Genomic DNA, 26,203 nt, shown 5'->3' with positions numbered 1-26,203 from the left:
TAAACGTAGAACATGAATACTTTAATAAATGATGCACAAAAAAAAAACTTGTGTGATAGTTGTTATTTTTGACTATTTTAGAAATTTAATGAGCTTGTAATGTTTGCCAAGAAAAAAAAAAACTGCAGCTGCATTACATTTTACATCAGCATTATTACTTTCTGCACAATTATCTCTGTGTGAAGTTGCAATTTGAGTTTATTCTTGGTTTTTACTGAAAAATGTAGGTCTGTCACTGATTTACACATAAACAATATTCACAAGACTGGCGACAACGGCGTTTTGTTTTTCATGTGAAACCTTAGAAGTGAAACAACACTTGCACATCTCATGAAAAGATCCCACTTCCTCCTCGCCTGCTGGCCAACAGTCAGTTATGTTGTTAAAAAAGTAAATGTTTGATGTGCAAATAAAGAACAATGCTGCTCTGTCACTTTTAGCTCACAGAGATCTCTGTTTGCTGATTACAAATGCTGAAAAATAAAGCATAATTAAAATATTATTATTATGTTTGTTAAGACTACAAGATTGTTTGACTACATACAATACAGTTTATGCACTGTTAAGATTTTTTTAAACACCTTGTCAGTGCATCAAAGTTAGACTCAAAGCAGTCTGCTAACTCCTCAGATAAATAATGTTATTAATTTACATTTTATGTATACGAGTGTTTCTATTCAGTGCCCTGAGATGACTTTTGTTGTGACTTGGCACTATATAAATAAACTGAATTGAATTGCTAAAAATAAATGTCTGCGAATACTGCATTGCGTAATTAACGCAACCAGATATAGGCCTACTGCACATGAAAATGAACAAAATAAATAAAAATATTTGTAAATATAATATGTTATTATATGTCTGGACCAGTCTTTTCTAAACTTTTTAGCTTTTGACCTCCAAAATAACAACAGCAAGATGTTATAACCTTAAATATCCTTGAATTACACAAAAGTTGCTTAGAAAAAAAAAATTAACACGAGCATGATGATGATAGCTCATTTTTACATGCTGCATTTTTTGTTTATGACTGTTTTTTTAACCTTTTTTAAACAATTATAGCAACAATATGATGGTGGAATTAAAAATATATATATATTGCTTTTTTTAAGATCGTGTCAGGAGGACACCCAACTGTGCCATAAACCATAAATGTGCTTTTAATCGTTATTCATGAAAACCTGCATTCTTCCTCCCTGTCGAGAGGGGGCGCTACATCAAAGAGCCCGCCGGCGTTCTGCTGCTCGCTTCTTATTGGCTGAAGCCGGAGTCTTTTCCGCTTTCGTCACGCTCAAGACAACGGTGCTCAGTTTGGTTTACGGATGCTGAGAGGACCCGCTTGGTACTCAGTTTGTGAACTCACGGACGGTTTTAGTCGGTGCTGACAGTTGTTTTCGGCGGCGGACTGTAAATATTTAACCGGAAAGAGATGGCTCAGAGCTCCGCAGCAGCTAGCAGCAGCTCTTCGGCGAACGGGGAGGCTTTAAAGAAGAGGAATGTCGCTGTCATCACTGGCATCACCGGACAGGTAGGGAATCTGAACAGGGACTGATGCGTTAAAAGTGAAAGCCACATACTTTTTTCCGTTTAGCTTTTCGCTCCTGAAAAGCGTTTATATTTAGGTAGACAACAAAACAAGCTTTATCAATGTAACATCTGCTGAGACTCATGTTCATCTGCAGTTTCTGATTAACATTAGACGTGTCATTTTTAAAGGAAAGTGGTGGAGCAACCAGGAAATAAGATTAACAATTACCACTGCTGCTGTTGAAAGTATTGTGTTGATGGGCAATACATGCTCTGCTGATTTGGGAATTTGTTTGATCTTTATAGGTGGAGTTTCACATCATTGTTGTGTTTTATGGGTCAGTTTACAGAAACCCTTTAGAGGAGCTGTTACGTCCCCATGTCTAGGGTATCAGGGGTGTAACATAAAATGTGTCTAGAAAAAAGATGTACTCTTTGACCCAACAAAAATATACTGAAGTGGGTCAAATGCTGCTGCAACAATTAAATAAAAAAACAAGTCAGTCTAGTCCAGACTCAAAACAACCCAAACAACAACATTAAAAAAGGTTCACCAAAAACTTTCCAAGTACAAGTGGAATCACCCAGTCAAACTCAGCATCATGCTGCTAAGCTGAGCAGAAAGGGATCAGGAGTACATAATACTCAAAAGTGGCCCAAACAGTCCTCAAAAAAAGTTACAACAACCAAAAATGGGAGTCAGCTGTACAAAACTTCTGTCTAAAACTGTCCCCAAAACAATCCTCAAAAGGATACAAAGTAGGGATCAGCTGCACAAAAACCTCTGCCGAAAGCTGCCTCATTGAAGGAATGATCCCAGGAGCCTTTAATAGGGTGCAGGTGGACCTCATCATCATCTGATTGGTGTGGCAATCTCCTGCTGGTCCAATGGGGTTGCTGTTCTGCAGCCTCATGGCAGCCAATCAGCTGAGTGTGCTGCCACACCTGAATCTGCATAAACAAAAAAAGAGACTACACAGACTCTAGAGGCCAGGGGCCGTAACACTCTCCCCCTTAAGTTACAAAACCAGGTTTTGTAAATACCTTGCACCAAACGAATAAAAGAAATATGAGCCATACTCACATCCTGGAGAGGTCATCGGCGAGAACATTCGGAGTGCCTTTCTACTGTTTGATGTTCAGATTGTACTCTTGGACAAACAACGCCCACCGCATAAGTCTCTGGTTGTGGTTGGAAACATTTTAAAGTGATGAACAAATGATGTAACCATTTTTTAATGGACGCTCGACACAGATTAAGGTTTGGACCTGAAGCTGTGAGTGGCTCAAGTTTCACAAAGTGACTCCAGTTCAGCGAAGAGGGGCCGTAACAGGAGCATAGAGATTGATGTCTTCCTGTCTGTTGTGCTGGCATTTGTCATATTTACCCTGATTCTGGTTTCCCACCACCTCTTCTTTTATCAAATCTGCACAATATTTCCATCAATAATCCTTAAATGTCAGTCAGAGTCAGAGTTTCTTTATTGTCATTCGCACCTCATGTGGTACATGTGGTGGAGCGAAATTATGTACACAAGGTCCCAGATGTTTTCCATTGTCAGAAATATCAAACTTCCAGTTCAGTATTCAGCTTGTTTGTTTTTATTATGCTAATTGTGAAATGCAAACACAATTAAAGCTCCTTTCTCTTTCTGAGCTCTGTTTTCTGTGTTGTTGTTTCCTGAAAATATCACATATTTTTAAATTTTTTTTGAACTGCATGTTGCTTTTAGGATTGTCCAGTGGTAGGAAAACAGATGCATTACTGATCCTAGGACCTGGCATCCACATATGCAAGAGTTCGGGCCTTAGGAGGTTAAGCAGTGCACTCACAACTCATCATTGTCGAACCTTGGTTCCAAGAGGAGGTGTGTGGCTTTCATACTGGTCGTGGACCAGATCTTCACCCTTCAGGGTCGCCAACCGAATCAGGAGATGTGTCGTATTCTTGACACAAAGTTGAGTTCCCATGTATCTGATCCATTTTTTATGGACAGGATCTCAAGGTGCAGTTGTGAAGAGGAGGGCGTTTGGGTTGGTAACCTCAGGGTCTTGTCTCTGCTTCATGTGGAAGATGTAATTCTGTTTGCGTCTTCGGACCATGAACTTTAGCGTGCATTAGTGGGATTCGCAGCTGAGTATGAACCGGTTGGGCTGAGAGTCAGTGCCTCTAAGTTTTGGTTCTCAACCGGAAATGGGTGGAATGCCTATCTGGGTCGAGGAGGAGATTGAGCCTCAGGTGGAGGAGTTCAAGTATCTGGATGTCTTGTTCATGAGTGATGGTAGGATGTAGAGCCCCACCAATATATAGGCAGGGCCAAAAAAATTTTGGCTGATATTTGGGAACCTATCGGTATCGATGATAATTGTCCCATTATGCGCCGCTATAAGTACTTCTATTTTTCACCCCTAAAATGCTGGAACCAGTCATAATTGTACAATGTTTCTAGCAGAGGGCGCATGAAGACTACTTTCAAGTCATGGCTGTTCCCTTAAGTTTCACTTTCACAGTGAAGCAGGGAGCAATACTGTATTGTGTAGCTTATTTTGCTGAACAGATCATGACAAGTTTTTGGTTTTTACTGATCTGTTAAACAAATAAACAATAATGAATCCTCTTCAATCCTCCAACCCACTTGCCATTAGCTCCGTGCTTCTCAAGTTAGCAAGCTAACGTTTAGCTAACCTTGCATAGGTTATTGCTTGGTAAAACTTTATCCAAAACAATAAATCTAACATAGCGGTAAATATATATATTAGTTATTATAAAACGTTTATTTTACTAGGAAAGAAATCCACTGAGAAGGATGTCCTGGGATTAGTAATATAAGTTACTAAATTAGTAACATTATCTTTGTCATCCTCAATGAAATGCGTTGTCTGAAATCTTTCCTTCTCTACAAAGAAAACAAAACACTGCTGTGGTCAGTAGGCCTTCACCAAACGGGACTGACTGTTTAAACAATGAACAGGGAACAGCATTTCTTTGTTTAATTTATATTTTTGTAACACACTTGATAACATGGGCAGCATGGCAGCTCAGTAGTTAGCACTGTTTCCTCACAGCAAGAAGGTCCTGGGTTCAATCCCCAGTTGGACCTGGGGTCCTTCGTGTGGAGTTTGCATGTTCTTCTCGTGCTTGCGTGGGTTTTCTCCAGGTACTCCAATTTCCTCCCACAGATCAAAAACTTGCGCCACTGTGCTGAAGGCAGCCTAACATGCAACTGGTAGAGCTGCTGCCTCTCAGCGAGCAGGTCCCTGGTTCTAATCCTGGTCCGGGGGCCTTTCTGGGTGGAGTTTGCATGTTCTCTCCGTGAATGCGTAGGTTTTCTTCGGGTACTCCGGTTTCCTCTACTGATCAAAAACATGCATGTTAGACTGCCTTCAGGTTCAGGCCTCCCTTGCAAAAGAGATCTGTGATCTCAATGGGATTTGCCTGGTTAAATAAAGGTTAATAACTTTTTGGTGAAAAGTGGAGGATAGAAAATGTGAACGCACGTTAGAAGACTGTTTTTATGACTAGTACACCACTTGTAAACAGAGTGGGACCACGTATAGCGTGGATTTGATTAGCTTAGCTTCATAATTGCAAACAGCTGCGCTAAATAAACAAGCCCCGCTCCACTTGCTGTTTTCTTAGATTCTTGGGGGTAGACAAAGCTCAAATATTTTCATCCATTATATCCCCCCCCCCCCCCTCCAATATCGCTATCGATGATAGACAAAATTTCCATATCGGTTGGGCTATAGTAGGTTGGAGCAGAGGATGGATTGATGGACCAGTGGCCTCATCCTCTAGATTGAGAGCGTTGCTTTGGTTGTTCGTGGTGAAGAAAGAGTTGAGTTGAAATTCAAAGCTCTGGATTTACTGGTTCGTCTATGTTCCAACCCTCTCACGTAGTCATGAGGTTTGGATCATGACTGAAAGAATAAGATCTTGAATACAAGCAACCAAAATAATTTACCTTTTTTAGGTTGGCTGGACTCGGCCTTACAGATAGGGTGAGGAGCTCCGTCATCCAGAGGGAACTCGGAGTTGAGCTTCTGCTCTTTTTCCATTGAAAGAAGTCAGTTGAGGTGGTTCATCTGATCAAGGTGCCACCTGGATGTCTCCTTTACAAATTCAAAAATACTTTATTAATCCCAAAGGGAAATTATTTGTTGTTATAACTTGTTATCCTCATTTCATTAAGAGATGTTGTAGATGCTGATGGCTGTAGACAGGAAGGATCTCTTGTAAAGGTCCATCCCACAGTGGAACCTAAGAAACTGGCTGCGGATGCCGTCCAATCCGTCCACCCAGACTCGGCTGGCCTCATGGTTCCCCTGGGCTGTAGGATTGCCTGAATGCCAGGCAGAACTCCTCCTGGAGCGATGACCACCACTCCCAGCAGCCTGCCGAGCTCCTCGTCGCTGCGGACAGCCAGCTGTAGGTGCCGAGGGATGATCCTGTCCTTCTGCTGTCATGAGCCATGTTTCCTGCTAGTCCCAGGATCTCAGTGGTCAGGCACTCGAGCACAGATGGCAGGTAGATGAGAATGCGTCCACAGAACATCCTTTCAACTCATTTGAGATTTGGGGCTGCAGTTGAGATATTATTTGAGCTTTTGAGATGTTAATCAGCTGCTGTTGGTTGTAGAAACTGCCTTGTTGCCATGGTTACGCATCATAACAAATGTCCAAAACTAAAAAAGTTTCAGTAAAAATCCTTCCAGCTGCACAACATCTGATACCAGAGGAAACAATCGTCAAAAAATGTGATTTACATCCAGAAAAACATGAATTAAAGTTTCCAAAATAAAATCTCAAAATGAAAGTAACAGAGCTGCTCCAACATGCAGCCACCTTGAGTGGCACAATTCTCCGCAATTTTGGATGGTTTCATGGTGTAGAGGAACACCACCTCAGAAAACAGTTCAACAAACATCACTTGTGTGTTTTTGTGTTTGAAACTGTTTAAAATAAGATGCATCTATTCCCTTGGGAACAGACTTTGTTTTACAAATATTCAACTCAGTTCTCAAACTTCTTAGTTGACACTAATGTGAATGTATTAAAAATAAAAAAACTGTCACTGTGTTAACTTCACTGCCAATATGAACTCATTTCCCATGAAACGGACAGATCGTTTTAATGAGGGTTTTGGTTCAACTGACCTTGACGTTTCGAAACATCTGAACTCGCCACGCTGACATTTCACCTTTATCAAAAAAGGAGATTACTCCCAGAATGGGTTCCCATGAAGATGACACCATAAGAACCCATTTGTTTAATGACATTCCCTTTTCAGGAGGTGGACAGCGACACCTTTTGTTAAACATTGCATGTTATTCATTCCAAGATATAATTTCTGTTTTATTTTATACCTGAATGTTTATTCATGAAAATGTGTGTTTTAAGTCATCTTTCTTCAAGATAAAACATTAGTCTTATTTTATCTTTTAAAAAGAAAAACTTTTAAAGCAGAGAGAAAAGTGGACTTTAGATTTTATTTAACAAAGCCAAGAGTTAGGACCATCTCTCTTCCGAGAGGTGGACCTTCATCTCTAAAAACACAGACAGTTAAGTTTCACTTCTGGCATGACTTTTTCACAAGCACATCTACTTCTACAACTTCTGCTACACACTTCACTGAGGCTCCGTCTCAGAAGACTTCACGGGAGTTTTGGAGAGAAAACTCCAGAGAGAAACACGCTTCTGCACAAGAGACCTGGAGAGAAGAAACCCAGTTTCTGCACTGGACTCAGAGAGGAGAGAAGCATCCTTTCTGCAGACGTCTCAGGATGAGAGAAAGACACAGAACCTGACCGAACCAGAACCACCACACCGCAGGAGTGGTAAATCCTAGCTGACTCTCATATGGACCCTCGTCCCTCTAAGATGACAGGTGAACTTTGAGGAAAAATCAGCCTCTCAGTCACCAGAACATCTGGGCTGGTACCATTTTAAGCAGCTGTCGGACCATTCTGGCATCTCATTCTGGTAGGACAAAGACTCTTCAATGCATTTCTGGTGAACCTACATCAGACACACGACCGCTCATCTTAGACACACTTTTTAACCACTTCACACAACGGTAACCAGTCCAAAATCTGCCTTTTAAGTTTCACTGATTTGAATAATCAATTAGACCTTTGATATAAAGCTATTTGTTATTCAGTTAACTTTGTCATGCATACATTTCATCACATGTATCACAGATTATTATTTTTGTAATAAAATACATAAAATCAACTAAATTTGTGATTATTTTGGCATATCTGTGTGTATTAACTGATTTGATGCCCTTTAAACACGAGAAAAGAACTCGCGTTTCAGTTTACGTTAATTTGGGGTTAAATAGAGACTGATTTTTTTCCTCTCAAAGAGAGGTGGTGCCCACACAATGAGGTTATTTGCATAATAAATGCATATCTTATGATTTTAACTCATAACTTATAATTTACAATATATATCCAGCCCCATATTCCTCTACAATGGCATGCCCTTCTTGGAAGAGACCCAGAATGCTCTTCTGGTCTGGGAACACTTTGGGGTCCTCCAGGAGGAGCTGGAGATCATATATGGAGAGAGAGATGTCCTGTTGCTTAGGTCTTTATTCTTAAATTCAAAGATAGCAGCCTCCTGATTAGCTTTTTGTATTAATTTATAAGGATTTTTTTTTTTACTGTATTCAATTCAATTCAGTTTATTTATATAATACCAAGTCCCAACAGAAGTCATCTCATGGCACTGAACAGAAAAGTACCATAACCGTACTCATAATTTTATGTAATTTTATCTGAATTGCACTTTGTTTTTGTTTATCTAAGCATTTTGGAACAAGTTGTGGGTTTGAAAATACCCAGCTACCATTCAAAGTTTAATTTGACGTGGGCTCGTGTGAGATCTTCAGACTGTTAATGAGATTTCAAAGTTCATGCTCAAGAATTTAGGTAGAAAAATCCAACAAAGTTAAGCCAGGTCCTCTGGACGGTTTCTTTTTGTTGAAACGTTTCATCTTTCATCCAAAAGACTTCATAAGTCCGAGGATCTCATCTGTCGATGAGATTCTTACATAGACAACTGTAGTGAGTCACGTGGGTACGTGTCACTTGTTGTATGACAAATATATGTGGTATATATTTATGCATACTTTTCACGAGTTCTTCATTTTTCTGACTGTAAAATGCCGTGCATTGAATTTAACAGAAATGTAACGAGAGACGTTATTACCTTTGACCCATCAAATGAATGGAGTCATTTATTTTCAGAATCAAAGTTTAACATCAAACATTTACATTAATTTGGCAAAATATGAAAATAATAACAGACAGTTTCACAAATAATGAACTTCAAATCACTCGGCGGTGATTTGAGGACTTTGCTTCAGATATTTCTAAAAATATCTGTACTGATTTATGAGAGAGAGGTGAGTTTAAGAGGAAATTGAGATTTATCTTACAGAGGAATATGTGAGGGAATTTAATCTGTTTAACCAGAAATTGCACGCTCCGTCAGGTATCTCAGCTTGTCCCAGGTACACTTTAGTCGAAGAAGAAACCGTTACCTTGTTGACGATCGATCACCTCAGTAAGAATCCTTTTCAACTGATATCAGCGTCTCCGTTGAGAACAGCTAAAATCCTTGGAGAGTCGTGCGTGGTTAGCTCAAAACAGAATTATAATCCCAAAACGTCTCTGGATTCTAGTAACTCTGACTCTTCATTGTCAGCAGCTCTCAGACTCTTTCTCCAAAACTCTCCATAACTCTAGTTCTCTTCTGAACTCCTTCAGAACTTTTTTTTTCTCGGAATCTTTTCCATTCTCCACCATTCCAACTCTCTCACAGAACCGGGAAGTTGTCACATTTTAAATGAGTTTACTTCCGAGTTTACTTCAGAGCTTTCTGATTCGTGGATGGACCAGAAAGAGGAGTGGTTTTGACGTAAGGTGTTTATCAAAAGTCGAGGTCAGAGAATGAAATTTGTTTAACAACTGACAGAGAGATTATTGCAAAAAGCAGACTTCGTGGAGCCAACTCTTGGTAATCTTCTGAAAAAGTTTAAACATGACATTTCTTCTTCAGTAAACATTTAGTTGACCGAAGCTTCAACTTTCACACACTTACGACTTGACTCATTTCAGACAGAAAATCAAGAAATGCATATTCAGGTGATTTCTTGTTTGAATGAGGAATAAAAATCATTACTTACTGTTTATGTAAAATAAAAATGAGTAGTTCTTTTCAACCTGTAAAGCATTGAGTGAACTAACACAATTTGATTATCAAAACATTTGTAAGACAGTAATGATTATAGAGGATTGTCTTTTCTGCTTGATTAATTCAAGAAAGAAAGTTCATCAGATGGCTCAGACTTATTCAAATCAATGAAAATAACAGTCTCTGTCTATCTGGTAGATTTGAGGTCATCAGGGTCAGATGGGGGTCAGATCATCAGGCCATCTAGTTCACTACACAACATTTGAGCAAAACAATCCTGTGAAATAACAGCATGCAAGACTGGAGTGGTGACGGAACTACAAAGTAATTTCTCTGCAATGCACCCAGGAATTTAAGACAGTTTTGTTTAATAATCACAAACGACAGGAATAAACTTGTTGGGTGATCAACTCTCAAATTGAACGCATCTCTGAATAAATTGTTCTAAAATTGGCCGGTCAATTGCAGCAACGTTTTACATTTTGTGCTGCTTCGAAGATACCTCTGGCAGTCGCCTCTAACTTCTGTAGGGATTTTATTTTCAGCCTTTAGGAGTCCCAAAAAATCATTTAAAACCAATGGAACTTGAACTTGAACTTGAACTTGAGGAGTTCAAGTATCTCGGGGTCTTGTTCACGAATGAGGGAAGAATGGAGCGTGAGATCGATAGGCGGATAGGTTCAGCGTCTGCAGTGAAGCAGGCGCTGTACAGGTCTGTCGTGGTGAAGAGAGAGCTGAGTCAAAAGGCGAAGCTCTTGATTTACTGATCGATCTACATTCCTACCCTCATCTATGGTCACGAGCTTTGGGTTGTGACCGAAAGAACGAGATCTCGGATACAAGCGGCCGAAATGAGTTTTCTCCGCAGGGTGTCTGGGCTCTCCCTTAGAGATAAGGTGAGAAGCTCGATCACCCGTGAGGGACTCAGAGTAGAGCCGCTGCTTCTCCACGTCGAGAGGAGCCAGTTGAGGTGGCTCGGGTGTCTGTTTAGGATGCCTTCTGGACGCCTCCCTGGTGAGGTGTTCCAGACACGTCCCACCTGAAGGAGGCCCAGAGGAAGACCCAGGACACACTGGAGGGATTATGTTTCTCAGCTGGCCTGGGAACGCCTCGGGATTCCCCCGGAAGAGCTGGCCCAAGTGGCTGGGGAGAGGGAAGTCTGGGTCTCCCTACTTAGGCTGCTGCCCCCGCGACCCGACCCCGGATAAGCGGAAGAAAATGGATGGATGGATGGAAACTTGAATACAGATGTTCACATTTTAATCTCTGATTTATCAAAGAGAGAAATAATTTTATAGCACTTTTTTTAACAGTTTGATTGTTCGTTTAAACAATCCAACAGTACTTCTCTAAAACACCTTTTGATCTTCAGGCTTTAACTTTCAGAAAGTAAAATATGTGGTTCTGCAAGAACATTAGTTTTATTTCTGTATTTAATTTATTATTCACATAAGTGTTTATCAGTGGAGGGTTTTTACTTGAAGGATTCTTATTGTTTCGCTTTTTTGCTGTTTGTATGTCTCTGACATTTTGTTGTATTTGATATTTAATTTTAATTTGTTACACTTCTGTTAGTGAACTTATGTTATTATAAGATAAAAATATTATCTTAACACTTTCAACCGTGTATTCAGTAATACTTGAACTTGTTCTGAATGCCAACAAAACTGAAGTCGGGTGCAAAATCTAAACCTGTGAACTACATTTGTCATCTACATTTTTTTCATGATGCTAACATTAACTCATTTATAATTCATATTTAGCATCTTTTATAAGGAGGATAGTGAGTGCTTTCTATTGGAAAAAAGTACTTTCATTATAGTACTCTCCCAACTTGATGCTATTTCACTGTTAATTGTTAATTATGTAATTTAAAAACGTCTGTTTTTGAAACACTTACAGGCGGTTAAGTCGGGAATCTGGACAGATTCTGCTTTGTTGAAGAATGCCAGATGACCTGACTTAACCTCGTTAGATTTTTCTACCTGGATTATTGAGCATGCATCAGGACTTCGGGCATCGAGTTGATTTGTTTCACTGAGGTTGTTCAAATGTCTTTAAACGTTGACATAAAATGTCCTGTTTTCTGTTGCGTCACACCTGACTGTTCTAGTTTTACATGGACTGGTTTATTTCCAACACACGTGAAGACGTGCGTCTTCCAGAAACACAATGAGGTGCGATGGTTGAGTACAGAGTCGCCTGCAAAACAACCCAACACCTGAGGGCCTGTCTCATACGGCACCTGTTTTTACAAAGAAACTAAAACATCATTTGTGCTCGTGTTTTGGAGAAAACTAAAACTTCACTCCAGTGGAACTAGTGAAAAGTAATTTTGTAAAATGGATTTGTACTGATGTGCACCTTCGTTAAACATGATTTTCTAACTAAAAAGTCAATTATTTGTTTGAAAAGTTGAATTTTACATCAGTTTAATGTGAAATTTCACTCGGGTGCAAATTTAAATGTCAATTTTTAGTTTATCTTTGAGAAATCTTTCTAATAAATGCCGGTCAGTGAGTTCAGGTTTGCACTTATGTCACTGGAGGGCAGCAAAAACACGTTTTAGTCACCGCTGACTTGTAATAACCTTTATTCTGAATAAAATCTGTCACATTGTTCCAATGCATATGCAGTGTGTTTACATTTAATTTTCTGGATTAAACGGCTCTAATCTGTTCTTGAGGTAGATGTGACCTTGCTGATGTCCTCAAAAAAGCGATTGTTCATGAAAATAAACCAAACATCTGATTAAAGGTAAAAAATCTGACTTTATATTTGTGAATGACTTTGGGTCACCAGTTACATAACCCCCCCTGTCTGATTGTGTGATCAAATATTGTGCTATTGTTTTTTCTGTGCCTGAAGTGTAGAAAGTCTGCGTCATTACCATAAAATACATCCCACTTAAGAGTTTCACAAAATCAACTAACAATCTAACCTCACTTTATTCTGTGATTTGATTAAAACAACAAAATGGTGTTATTTGTAAGCGTGTCATGCTTTTTGACAGGATGCATTTAAGAGCAAATAAATACAATAATATATATATTATTATATTTAATATAATGTAATTTTTATTATCATATGTAATAATTATATATAATTATAATAAAGACAATTATATAAATTATTATAATAACTATAATTTTTTATTATAATATATAATAAAATAAATATATTTATTTAATATAATAAATAAATAACATGTCTACTGATTTAAAAAAACTTTTTAAAATTATAATTAATAATTGTCATCTTTTCTGGCTACTTTTTTCTCAGAATTGGAAAACTGGAGTGCTGTTGTCAGATCCTTACCTGTTTTCAAACAATAATAAAGACATAATAATAAAATATAAATAAGATTTGAAAAAAATATAATAATTGTGTGGGTTTAGTGAAATTGGGGAGTTTAGTTTAAATTGCATTTAAACTACTATTTAATATAATTTAAGTTTGTTTTTCATCAAGGAGATATGCTCTATAATTCAGTCTCATTATAATATAATTACTTTGTGTAATTTATGTGCATTTAAAAAAAAAAACACTCTTACACTGAGCTTTTTGCAGTTCTTGTTGTTCCCGGGTCTAGATTCAGTTTGTTTTTGTCCCCCCCACTGAACCTTTAATCAGTTAGTTATGTTCTATTGAAGCTTTTTAATTTAAATTTATTGATGTTTCTGTGTTGGAAAAATACAAATTTGTGCAACAAACCTCAATTTTTAGTTTTCAAACAGGTTTAGGTGAAGTTATAGTCTACTTTATATAATTTATTAATCACAGCGTGGACCCTTCTACCGTCATAAATTTTAAGTATTTATGCTGTTTGTTAGCCACACATTTTTAAACGGTTAATAAAATGATTTTAAATGCAAAGTAACTCAACTAAATCTCCAATAAATAAATAAATAGATTCAAAACAGAAATAAAACCCAATATAGAATTGAAAATAGGTCACATTGGATGATTTTGGTCACGTTATAAATCAAAATTGGCTTCATTTACTTACTTTGAGCTTGTTTTATTGGCTCACATATTTAGAAGACATAATGTTTTGAAAAAAAAAAAAAGATCTTGCTGTGTTTGAGTTTTTTTTTTAGCGTTACTCAAACAAGCGGCCATCCTGCAAAGTTTCACCCGTGTGTAAGTGAGAATGTGTGATATTAAGCAGCGTGCACATGCCTGTTTTTGGCAGATGACTTGCATCAGAGTGGAAAAGCACAAACCTCAGGGATAATTGATGGTCTGAGGCAGTAGCTACCACCTGACCGTTCCCAGAACATTGTCTTGGAGAGACGACCATCAAAAGTCCTGGAAAGCCATTTTCAGCATCTGACATTCCTGCGTCCAGCAGCTCTTTCCAAGCCCCATCTCCCCTCAGCCTCTTTAACAGACTCAAAGAACAACAGCATTAACTCATTTTTATTTTGCCGGTCACGCCATTATTGATGAATACTGAGAAGTCATGCAGAAGACAGGCGGGCATCTGGATACACCATCTCAGAAGTCACATACTGAGTCACCGGGATGCCGTAAATCACCTCGCTAACTACTTTTCATAAATTTCAGGGCAGCGTGCGGCTCCTTCTGAATATTTCTGAGCATTGTCTCAGTGTGAAGTATTGAGGCGAGGTGGTGTGAGTTATAGGAGACCACCTGAGTGCCAGGGTGAAGCAGGAAAGCTCTGCTTCTGTTTGATGAGCCAAGGGTTACCGAAAGGACAGCGTCAACCTTTCTGTTCAACAATCAAACTTTACTTTGAGCTTCTTCAACTTCTCTCTTCAGTAAATAAGACTGCACTCAGTTCTGACCCCTCAAATTGTTTCATGCTCTTTCTGTTAGCTCTTTTGCTTCATCATTTTGTTCTCGTTTGATAAACTCATTCCCTCCCCACCTCCTACAACCCACTTCGCTGTTAGCAGCCGAGGATAAAACCTCTGCACGTGCCAGAAACAATAATCATAAAGCTGAGAATCTGTGCACGCATCTCCTCTGGTGCTCATAATGGCTGCTGACGGCTCCCCAAAGACTGATTCTTGCTCTGACTGAAGTCTGGCACCCACAGCTTAGAGACGTTCAGCAGCAGTTGTAAAAAGCTGAATTAGCTGCACATTTAATCCTCAACTGCAGAGTTTATGAACCAACTGTGTGATGGTGAGAGTATACTAAAATGACCGGTAATCAGGAAAAAGGAAAGATAAAGACACTTGTTTTTTTCTCCTTAAAATCCTCAAATGTCTTCACAGAATGTTAAAAATTAAATCAATTTTAAGTTTAGTTCAAAGCTTTGGCAACATGGTTCAAAAAATTGTAGCATCACTTAGTGCAACTTGTAAACCATGCTATTTTTTCAAACTAGTTCTACCAAAGTTAATTTTAACCCAACTATACATTAGCTACAACTTCACTTGCAAGAATTGTGAAACTGTCTATCTGCAAACTGTGAAACTTGTGTTTTATGTGTGAAAAGTTAATCCCTCAATAACACCCCAACACCCCCTTCTAACATCCTTCTACCAGTATACTCACTGTCCCTCCTCTGGACATGTCCAAACCACTGTCCCTCCTCTGGACATGTCCAAACCATCTCAGTCTGGTCTCTCTAACTTTATCTCCCAGTTGTTCAACCTGTGCTGTACCTCTGATGATCTCATTCCTAATCTTATCCATGTCACTCCTAAGGAGAACCTCAACATCTTTGTTTCTGCCACTTCCAGTTCTGTCTCCTGTCTTTTTGTCCATGTCTCTGTCTCCAGACCATACAATATAGCTGGTCTCACCACTGTCTTGTAAACTTTTCCTTTGACCTTTGCTGCCATCGTTTTGTCACAAATCAGCCTTGAAACTTTTCTCCATCCACTCCATCCTGCCCGGACTCTCTTTTTCACCTCTTTACCACACTCCACATTTTCCTGAACAGTGGACCTCAAGTCCTCGAAGTCCTGCACCTTTGTGACCTCTGCTCCTTGTAGCCTCACTATGGAAGGTACTTGGTGTGTCATCTGAACAGAGAATGGATGAAAAGGAAACCTGGTGGTGGAATAGTGAAGTGCAGGAAGCTATTCAAAGAAAGAGGTTGGCCAAGAAGAAATATGACAGTGATAGGACTGAAGAGAGGAGACAGGAATATAAGGGGATGGGACGTCCACCTTCTCACACATGTACTCTGTCTTACTAGGGCTGACTTTCATTCCTGCTCTTTCAAGTGCATACCTCCACCTCTCCATGTTCTCTTCCACCTGTTACCTCCTGCCACCACCAATCACTGTCATCTTGCGAACAGCACAGTCCATGGGATTCCTGCCTGATCTCATCTGTTGGTCGGTCCATCACCAAAGAAAACAAGAAGGGGCTTGATGCAATCTCACTTCTAAGCTATATGTCACTCCTACAGCACATCTCACCACTGTCCTGCTATCCTCATACATGTCCTGTACCAGTCTAACATACTTCTCTGCCACTTAAGATTTCCTCATACAACACCACATCTCCTCCCTTGGCACTCTGTCAGATGCTTTTTCTAAATCCACTGAGATACAGTGTAGTTCTTTCTGATCCTCTCTGTACTTCTCCATCAGCATCTGCAAAGCAAAGATGTCGATTGAGATGCTCTTTGTCAGCATGAAACCATACTGCTGCTCACAAATTGTCATCCCTCGTCTAAGTCTAGTTTCCACAACTCTCTCCCAGATGTTCATTGTGTGACTCATAAACTTATTTCCCCTGTAGTCGCTACAAGTCTGTACATCACTCTTGTTCTGAAAAATGGGCACCAGCACACTTCTTCTCCATTCCTCAGGCATTTTCTCACCCTCAGATATGTCATTGAATATTTGAATCAAAAACCTCATTGCCATCTCTCCTAGATGTTTCCAAACCTCCACTGGTTTGTCATTAGGTCCTACTGCCTTCCCCTTCTTCACTCTTTTCAGAGCTTTCTGTACTTCACCCTCACTAATCCTCCTCACTTCCCTGGTCCACAGTTTCTATGACCTCTACTCTTTTTTTCTCTTTCATTCTCTTCATCAATAACTCCTCAAAGTACTCCTTCCATCTTCCCGTCACACTTTCCTCACTTGTTAGAACATTGCCATTTCTATTTTTACCAAGCCTAACCTGCTGCATATCCTTTCCAGCCTGATCCCTCGGTCTCACTAATCAGTACAAGACCTTCTCGCCCTCTTTAGTGTCCAGCCTCTCATACAACTCATCATACACCTTCTGCTTTGCCTTTGCTCCTTCCCTCTTTGCTCTACGTCCCATCCCCTTATATTCCTGTCTCCTCTCTTCAGTCCTATCACTGTCATATTTCTTCTTGGCTAACCTCTTTCTTTGAATAGCTTCTTGCACTTAAATATTCCACCACCAGGTTTCCTTGTCATCCATTCTCTGTTCAGATGACACACCAAGTACCTTCCTACCTGTCTCTCTAATTACTGTTGCTGTAGTAGCCCAGTCATATGCAAGCTCTTTCTGACCACCCAGCGCCTTTAACATCTCCTCTCTGAATTTCTCATAACATTCTTCCTTCTTCAGCTTCCACCATTTGGTCTTCTTCTCTGATTTTACTATTTTTCTCTTTTACTTCACAACAACAATCATTCTACACATCCGATGCAGTCTGGCCACACTCTCCCCTGCCACAACCTTACAGTCCCCAATTTCCCTCAGGTTTCCTCTTCTACACAGAATGTAGTCGACCTGCGTACTCCTTCCTCCACTCTTATAAGCCTCTCTACGGTCCTGCCTATTTTGGAAATAGGTGTTGACTATAGTCATTTCCATTATCTTGGCAAAATCCACCACCCGTCCTTCCTGGTTTCTTTCCTTGACACCAAACCCATCACTTCCATATTCCATCTGTTTCCTTCACCAATATGTCTATTCAGGTCTGCTCTGGTCACCACTCTCTGTTCCCTGAGAATACTCTCTGTCACTTCATCCAGAGCCTTCCAAAATGTATCTTTCTCCTCCACATCACATCCAACCTGTAGAGCAAAACTACTGACAACGTTTAGCATCAGACCTACTTCTACCTTCAGGCGCATCACCCTATCTGACACTGTTTTCACCTCTACTACATTCTTTGCCAACTCCTCCTTCAGGACCACCCCTACTCCTTTTCTCTTTTTATCCACACCATGGTAAAACAGTTTGAACCCTGCTCCAATGCTGCCCTTCAACTTGGTCTCTTAGACACATAAAACATCTACCTTCCTTCTCTGCATCATGTCAGCCAGCTGTCTACCTTTGCCTGTCATTGTCCCTACATTTAGAGTTGCAACCCTCAGTCTTACATTCTTGACTTTCCTCATCTCCCTCTGTTGCCACGTTTCCCTTCTCGTGGTCTTGGACTAACAGTAGCAGCACCCTGTTTTGTCGACACCTCCGGTAGTGTTGTCAACCTGAACCTCAACCGATCTGGTATGGTGTCACTTACATTGAACTTACATTTTAGTTTTGGCGTAAGTGTTTTACATCGAATGCCCTTCTTGACACAACCCTCACCATTTACCTGGGCTTGGGGCTGGCACAAGTGATAAACTGGCTTGTGCTCCCTAGTGGCTGGTTTTGGATATTCTGACGTCTGATCCTCATTAATTCCTGTGTTTCCTGTTCGACTGTCCTTCCGTGACACGCCTGAGTGATTCAAAACTAGAGGAGAGGGTTTCAGACTTTTTATTAACACCACACTAAAAATCTGTGTGTGTGTATGTGTGTGATTGTGCTGGAGCTTGTGATTACAGCTTCATTACACCATATATGGCATATTTGCAGATCTGTGTCATGCTTGCCAACTTCTGCCTACGGTTTAATGAAAACACGGTCAAGTGATTCACTTGTAGCGTGCACACAGTGGTAAATAATTGCACGCACGACTCCTGTGTTTACATTGCTGTCTGCCTGCAGGCACAAAGACGGGGATTGGTTAAATGTTGAACAATCATTCAGAAATGTCCTTTTTGCCCCAATGTTATGACTCAAACTGTCTGAGAATATGTATTCTTGTTTCTGTGTTTCGCCAGCAGAGGGCACCAAAATCACACGTTTTTTTTATTTTTTTAACCACCAAACTGTTTTTCTCAATCACTGTTTGGGCTTTGGTTGTGTAGTTGGACAACAAAAAAAAAATCAAAAACAAGCAGTTTAAGCATGAACAGTTGGGGAAGTATGATGCAAATGTATGTTTTTTGCATTATATCAAAAGCAGCTAGTTGGAAAAAAAAATGGGTTTGCTAATTGTTTAGTAATTCCTTAGACCATTAGTTTTCTTTTATTTTAATCAGTATTTTTATTTTATTTCAGAGGAACCTTATTAAATGTTCTGAAACAGTTATGATCAGTAACTCTCAGTAATGGTTTTCTGTCTGACTTTGTCATTCTCAGAGTAATTTTGACCCACTCTTCTTTCCAGCATAGCTTTTTATTATTTATTTATTTGGGTTTTATTTATTTGATTCTGCTGAGCTGTCTTAAGGTCCTTACGCAGCATTTGAATAAAGTAGAGATCTGGACCTTGACTGGACTATTGCAGCACCTTGATTCTTTTCTTTTTGAGCCGTTCTGTTCTAGATTAACTATTGTGTTTGGGATCATTGACACTTTGCATCAGTTTGGAGCTTCAGCTGTCATAAATTACTTTACATTTGACTCTAGAATCCTTAGGAGTTCATGGTCGTCTCAGTGACTTCAAGGTACACAAACCATCACACTTCCACCGCTGTGCTGACAGCTGGGAAGAAGCGTTTGTGCTAAAATGTTCTCTTTGGTTTTCTTCAATTGTTCTGATGTGCATTGCAACCAAACATTTGTACTTTGGTCTAATTTTTTCCCCCAGAAGTCTTGTGATTTACTCAGATACAATTTTACAAACCTTTTTGTTTTAGTTGTTTTTAAAGAGAAGAGTCTTTCTCCTGCAACCCGTCCAAACCAGCCATACTTGTTCAAGTCTGCAATGAACTTGGGCTGAGATGGAGCTCTTGTTTTTATATAATTGATTAAAATTTTTTAACCTCAGGATGTTACTTTCTTTTTTTTATTTTTATGTATCTGTTCAGAGTTCCTGAATTATTCGTAATGAAGGGCTTGGTAGTTCTTAAAACTTTGTTTTTGAGTTAGTCATTCAATGCTTCAACACCCAACAAACGTTTTGGAATATTTTTTAGTGTTGCTTTACAGTTTAGATATGATTTTGTGTCACAGGCCCAAATGAGTCTTTGGGGAGTTTGTGGTGTGGCCACTGGCCCAGCAGGTGACTGTGCATGCATTTGTGTGTGTCTTCATGCTTCCATTAAGCACCCAACTCCCCATAACAGGAAACGGTGAGGTGAGGCCAGGGTTTACTGGGTAAAACGGCCTCAAAGGAGCTTCTTGTTTTGACACAGAGCTGCAGCTCTTCGGGCTTGTTTTTCATATTGGACTGCAGTGAAACGTTGTGAGCCTGGCACACGGACAGGAAAGCATGACACCAGCCGGAGCTTTGATCGCTCTGTGGATGGGCTGAAGGAGCGCCAGCGCCCATCTCCACCTCTGCCTTGAGCAGAAACAGGTTTGGCATCAGTGCCAACTGAACATCAGTGCACAACCTTAAGATACTGACCCTGATCCCAGTGGACGTTACAAATCTGAAAATTGAGGCTAAAATGACTAAAATCTATTATCAAGTTATTCTATAAAGACAGATGGTCCAGCACGCATTCATTTCCTGTTAAAACATTTTCCATTATCTTGGTTGGTGTATTTGAGACGGACGATCACGTTAAAACTTTAGATGTTTTTTGTAGTTTTTGAAGTGCTTTTATTTTTATCAAGGTCAAGGTGTCTTTATTGTCATTCACCTCACATGTGGCACATGAGGTGGAACGGAACTATGTACACAAGGTCCCAGTTACATCTGTACATTTACACTACTGATAAATCAGTATCATTTATCCAAAATAATACTGGTTTGTCAGTAGTGTAAATGTATAACGCCAACATGCTTAGATCAGACATTTTCACTGAAGTTTTATCATTTTTTATTTTGAAATCGTTCATATTTTATGTTCTACAAGTTACTTTAATTTATGCATAGCACCCAAAATATAAAAGCAAACTGGTTTACTGCAATAGCAGCTCTCGACGTTGCTTTAGGACCTCACACAGAGTAAAGTTTGATCATCACGCCTTATGGCAAATTCAAATTTTTAGGTTTTCTCAAATGTTGAAGCATCACCAGCTTTTCTTCTTCCCCGCCACCATTTCCACTGTTCAACAGTGTGGGGCTGGCATGACCAAACATGCATGTGTATGTGCACATATATAAGCAGGATTGAGGGATGAATGTCACGACTTGGCTGGATTCTTCCGGAGTGTTTCAGAATGTGCGGTCGGAAAGTCTGAGCAGGAAAAAAAAAGATGAGGAGGAACATGGGTGAGGGGAACAAGACCTCATTGACAGTGAATCCCCCCCCCCCCACACACACACAAACACACACACAAACACGTGCGCACATACACAGAATGGTTTAAGGTCATCCTTATACCTAGGCCTGTTGCGATAAACAATAAATCAATTAATCGCATTATAAATTAAAATTATTGACCCCATTTTCATTTATCAGCTTTATCGTTTCTTCATGTCTCTCTCTTTCTACCCACTAATGGATTCTTTCATTAAAAGCTTGTACGACAAATGCTATGCTAAAGAGCTCAAACCACACTTAGCGACCGCCATTTTGAGAACTGAATAACAGGAACAAAAGACAGCCCATGTCACGTCAAGGGCCTCCCTCCTATTTTTCTTAAAGAGACACGCCGCTCACTCCCTTACTATCCATCCTTCAGTTCAAACTGTCTTATACTGCCATCCATTGGTCAAAAAAGGTACTACACACAAAAATTAACCAAACTTTCTTCTTAAATTTGACAATAATTACTAATTATTGTCAAATTTCAAACAATATTATAGTTTATCGCGATAATTTCTGAGACAATTAATCGCCCAGCAAAATTTGTTAACATGACAGGCCTACTTATACCCATAGATTTAATGATCCCATTATGCTAAAGTTTTTAGATTTGTTTTCCAACACCAGAAAAAATGTTTTTATGATAATTTATTATTTAGTTTTAATGATATGTAGGTTTATTATGATTACATCACTGCATCTTCCTGTGTCCCCAAAACAAATAACTTTTCTGATCTCTTTTTTTGGCCAAACGATCTTTTTTCGTCTCATCTTCAGGGAACTAAGTTTGGTGATTTCATTTGCTTCTTTACAGTCTCCCTGTCTGAAAACGGTCTCCAATGGAGATTTGTTACTCCACAAACCATAAAACTCTACATTACTGACCTCGTACTCTTACATTCAAGTATCTGTTCTCTTAGCATTAATTCATAAACTGGCATATTTTTATTTGTCAAACCTGTTCTTTGTTTTTTGAACTCATACAAAGGATGGAAGCAAATTCTGTGATGTTGTTTTTATGTCTTTTCAGGATGGTTCCTACCTGGCTGAGTTCCTGCTCGCAAAAGGCTACGAGGTGAGGATAAAAAAAAACAATACTTGCTGTATTCACAGAAACACCAGAGCTCTGTCCTTTGGAAGCTCCGTTGAACCCACAGACTCATGAACGCTGACATGCACAGAGCGACATTCCCTCGATAAGCTGCATCCAGCGTGCAAGAACTCCAGAGGGATCATGATGTAACATGACAGCTTGGAGATACACCGACTCACTCACACTTCACTCTGATAAAACCTCTTTCTGCGTTGGCTTTTTAACCCCTGACCAATTACACTGGGTCAAACAAGGAACTGGTTGGTGTAACACAGCCATCTCTAGCCTCCATCTGCTGTTTTTAGGTGCACAGCACTTATGCAACCATACAGTATACAGAACTTTTGTTTCCTCTCAGCTGAGTTGAAGAAACGCCAACCTTCATGTCAGTCTGCCATGTCGACTTTGCCATCTGCTGCCTGGCTCTGGGACAGCAGAGAGGAAGTGGACTGAGTATGCCGATGAAGAAGGGTTGGACAGGGAGAGAGTGGTAATAAAGAGGAGTGCAGAGGCAGGCAGGAAGAGCGCAGTGAATAAAGGAAGTGAGGTCAGGGCACAGTGTCCTCCCACTAATGGACTCCCCCTGGACCAGGTCCTGTTATCTTCCCCCATCAGACCTTCCTCACTAAACTAATCCCCCCCCCCAAGAACGCAAAGTAAAGATCACAAACCAGAAGGCAACGCACAACTCTGAGGTGGAGCGATGAGACGTAATACTTGTTTAAACTTTTTACACTTTCAGAGATAAATTGTACTTAATACAACAAATTAGAATCAATAACATTTGCTGTAGTCTTCCTCAGAGGAGTAACTCACTCCTTTTTTTTATTAGAAACAGAACAAACTCTTAAAAGAATCAGATTTTATTGGGAAAGCAGTGAACAAAGCAACTAATTGATTTGACCCAGTATTTCTGTCAGATTTCCAAAGCAAAAAGAGGATTTGGTTTCCTCATCTGTGTAAGACAAATCCACTGGACCAACAGTTTGGATAGGTTGCAGGAATTAATGACAACAACATATGGACAGGCTTCAAACAAAGTTGAACATGTTTTATTCCTAGTTTAACTTATCTTTAAACTCCTGAAAAGTATGTTTTAAACATTGTGTGTTTAGTTTCTCCAAAGGCCAAAAAATAAAGGAATTTATTTTTAGTTGTCTAGAAAATCTTTGATATTTACAACGAATTTTTAAAAATAATGCTCAGGTTTATGCATTTTTATAAAATGTCATTAGTCTGAATAAATCAATATTAGATATTATATATATAAAATATTATCTAAAATGTTTTTCTTGTTGTTCATATGTCCTGTCTTCCTTTTTTCCTCCAGGTTCATGGGATTGTTCGACGTTCCAGTTCCTTTAACACGGGTCGCATTGAGCATCTTTACCAAAATCCACAGACTCATACTGAAGGAAGTAAGTACTGTACTTTTCGGCCTATAAGTCGCAGTTTTTCACATAATTCACATACCGTGCGACTTAAACACCGAAGCGACTTATTTATGTACTTTTTCCCATATGTATAAACCAATTTTTGGCTGAGATATGAACGTTTTCATTCATTCTGACATTGAAAATATTGAACACTACCATTTTCAGCCGCTAGATGGCACCCAAGTATTATGCATGCCGTTGTCATGTAATAGGTAAAAGTGGCTATTAATGACACAATTGGCTTGCCATAGCCTGCCACCTTCATCCAGCTCTGGGATCATGCCTGGAGCAACCGTCAAATCAGCTTCATTTCACTGCATCGCCCCGGCGAAATGCAGCTAGTTTGCCCGTTGAAGTGCAGCATTTAGTAAGAAAAAGTTAGACTGAGATACAACTTTACTATAATTTCAAGTGAACTAATTATTTTCAAGGGTTAATCTTGTTAAACTCTTGTTAAAATCCTCCTGTGCACGCTCCCGCGGCCTCCATTTGGCAGCCAATTGATTTTTGGCACCCCCCATTTCCAGGTTGTCAACAGTGACCCATAATAGATGCGACTCATACGGCGAAGCAACATATTTATTTTTTCCACTTTATTAGACATATTTGGACTGATGCGACTTGTATGGTGGAAAATACGGTATCTTATCTTTGCCACTGGGATCTAGTTTCACCCTTCACAGATGCAGTTTTATATTTACATGTTTGCTTTGGCTAAATTTATTGCTTTGACCAGTAAGAATATTAGTTCATTTGATCCACATGCTGGTATTCTTGGTCTGATATCTAAATCTTTACCATTAAATAATCATGAATTACTGAAAAACGCACTTCTCTGTTGTGATGATTTAAAGACATGAAGCTGCATTACGGCGACCTGACTGACAGCACGTGTCTGGTGAAGATCATCAATGAGGTGAAGCCAACAGAAATCTACAACCTGGGCGCTCAGAGTCACGTCAAGGTAGTGTGATCGCTAAAAAACTTCTCCCTGCCTTTTTCATATATATTTAGTTTGTTTTTCATTTTAAATTAAGTTTTTATCATGTCTGTTTTGTTAACTTTCTTACAAACTTCCTGAAATGCTGTTCAAAGGTTTGCTTAGAACTGAGACAAGAAGGAAAAAGAGCCGAGTGTCTCAAACATTGGATTTTTGTGATAAAGCATCATAAAACCAACAGTTTTCTCAGATTATTTAAATTATGTTTTGTTGGCTTCAAACTGATACTGGATTTGCTTTGTTCCACTGAGTGCTGTACCTTAAAATAAAAACATATTTCCATGGAAAACTGAACTCATAATTTAATAGGAGGGATGACTCACTTATGTAATTAAGGTTTTTTCTCATTACATTACATAAAGGGTCTATCAAAAGTATTCACCCCCTTAGATGTTTTATGAATTGATTACAGTCATAAATAAGTCGTGATCAGTCAAAATTGACCTTTACAAAAAAATAAAACCTTCTATGTCAAAGTAAACTCGGGTTTCCACAGAGTAACACTAATTAAGCAAAAATATGCAATGTGAATGAAATGATTGTGGTTCTTCTTGTCCTGAACATTTCATTGCGTTGTTGACCTTGTGTTGATCTACATATGACAATGAACCTAAACACGTGTCTCATATTCCCACCATTTCTTGATGACAGATTTAACAGAAGACTTGAGGATATGTAGGACCTTGGAAATCTTTTTGTACCTATCCCCTGACTTGTACTTTTCAATTATCTTTTATCCGAGTTAAATTAAGTCACTTTAAATTAGGTGAATATTCATGCACTGTCTCAACTTGCCAAAAAACAAAGAAACAAAGAAACAAAACAGAAATACCAAAGCATGCAACAAAAGTACAAAACAAAGCACCATAAGTGAAAAAGAAATACATTTACAGCAGCATGGTCTTTTTATCAGACTGGCTCTGTTGGCAGTGAGGTTCTGTTAGCAACATGGTCTCGTTAGCAGCATTATACTGTTAGCAGAGTGGTACTGTTAGCAGAGCGGTACTGTTAGCAGAGTGGTACTGTTAGCAGCGTGGTACTGTTAGCAGAGTGGTACTGTTAGCAACATTATACTGTTAGCAGAGTGGTACTGTTAGCAGAGTGGTACTGTTAGCAGCGTGGTATTGTTAGCTGTGTGGTACTGTTAGCAGAGTGGTACAGTTAGCAGAGTGGTACTGTTAGCAATGTGGTACTGTTAGCAGAGTGATACTGTTAGCAGCATTATACTGTTAGCAGTGTGGTACTGTTAGCAGAGTGGTACGGTTAGCGGAGTGGTACTGTTAGCAGCATGGTACTGTTAGCAATGTGGTACTGTTAGCAGAGTGGTACTGTTAGCAGAGTGGTACTGTTAGCAATGTGGTACTGTTAGCAGAGTGGTACTGTTAGCAGTGTGGTACTGTTAGCAGCATTATACTGTTAGCAGTGTGGTACTGTTAGCAGAGTGGTACTGTTAGCAGAGTGGTACTGTTAGCAGCATTATACTGTTAGCAGTGTG

At 39.4% G+C, this 26,203-nt stretch overlaps 1 protein-coding gene across 1 annotated transcript in view; it reads left to right on the top strand.

Moving 5' to 3' along the window:
* The first annotated feature begins 1,284 nt into the window (after positions 1-1,284).
* The window catches only part of gmds (GDP-mannose 4,6-dehydratase), a 320,644-nt gene continuing 295,725 nt past the window's right edge, over positions 1,285-26,203 (top strand). The window contains exons 1-4 of the mRNA XM_037697811.1: positions 1,285-1,528; positions 22,210-22,254; positions 23,603-23,690; positions 24,563-24,672. Coding sequence (XP_037553739.1) covers positions 1,430-1,528; positions 22,210-22,254; positions 23,603-23,690; positions 24,563-24,672 — 342 coding nt within the window. The 5' untranslated portion in view covers positions 1,285-1,429. The remainder of the gene's footprint in view (positions 1,529-22,209; positions 22,255-23,602; positions 23,691-24,562; positions 24,673-26,203) is intronic.

Source organism: Nematolebias whitei, chromosome 3 (genome assembly GCF_014905685.2).
Source record: "Nematolebias whitei isolate Nwh7 chromosome 3, NemWhi1, whole genome shotgun sequence".
NCBI classification, from domain to species: Eukaryota; Metazoa; Chordata; class Actinopteri; order Cyprinodontiformes; family Rivulidae; genus Nematolebias; species Nematolebias whitei.
Note: the sequence above shows the minus strand (reverse complement) of the source record. Positions and strands in the feature narration are given on the sequence as shown.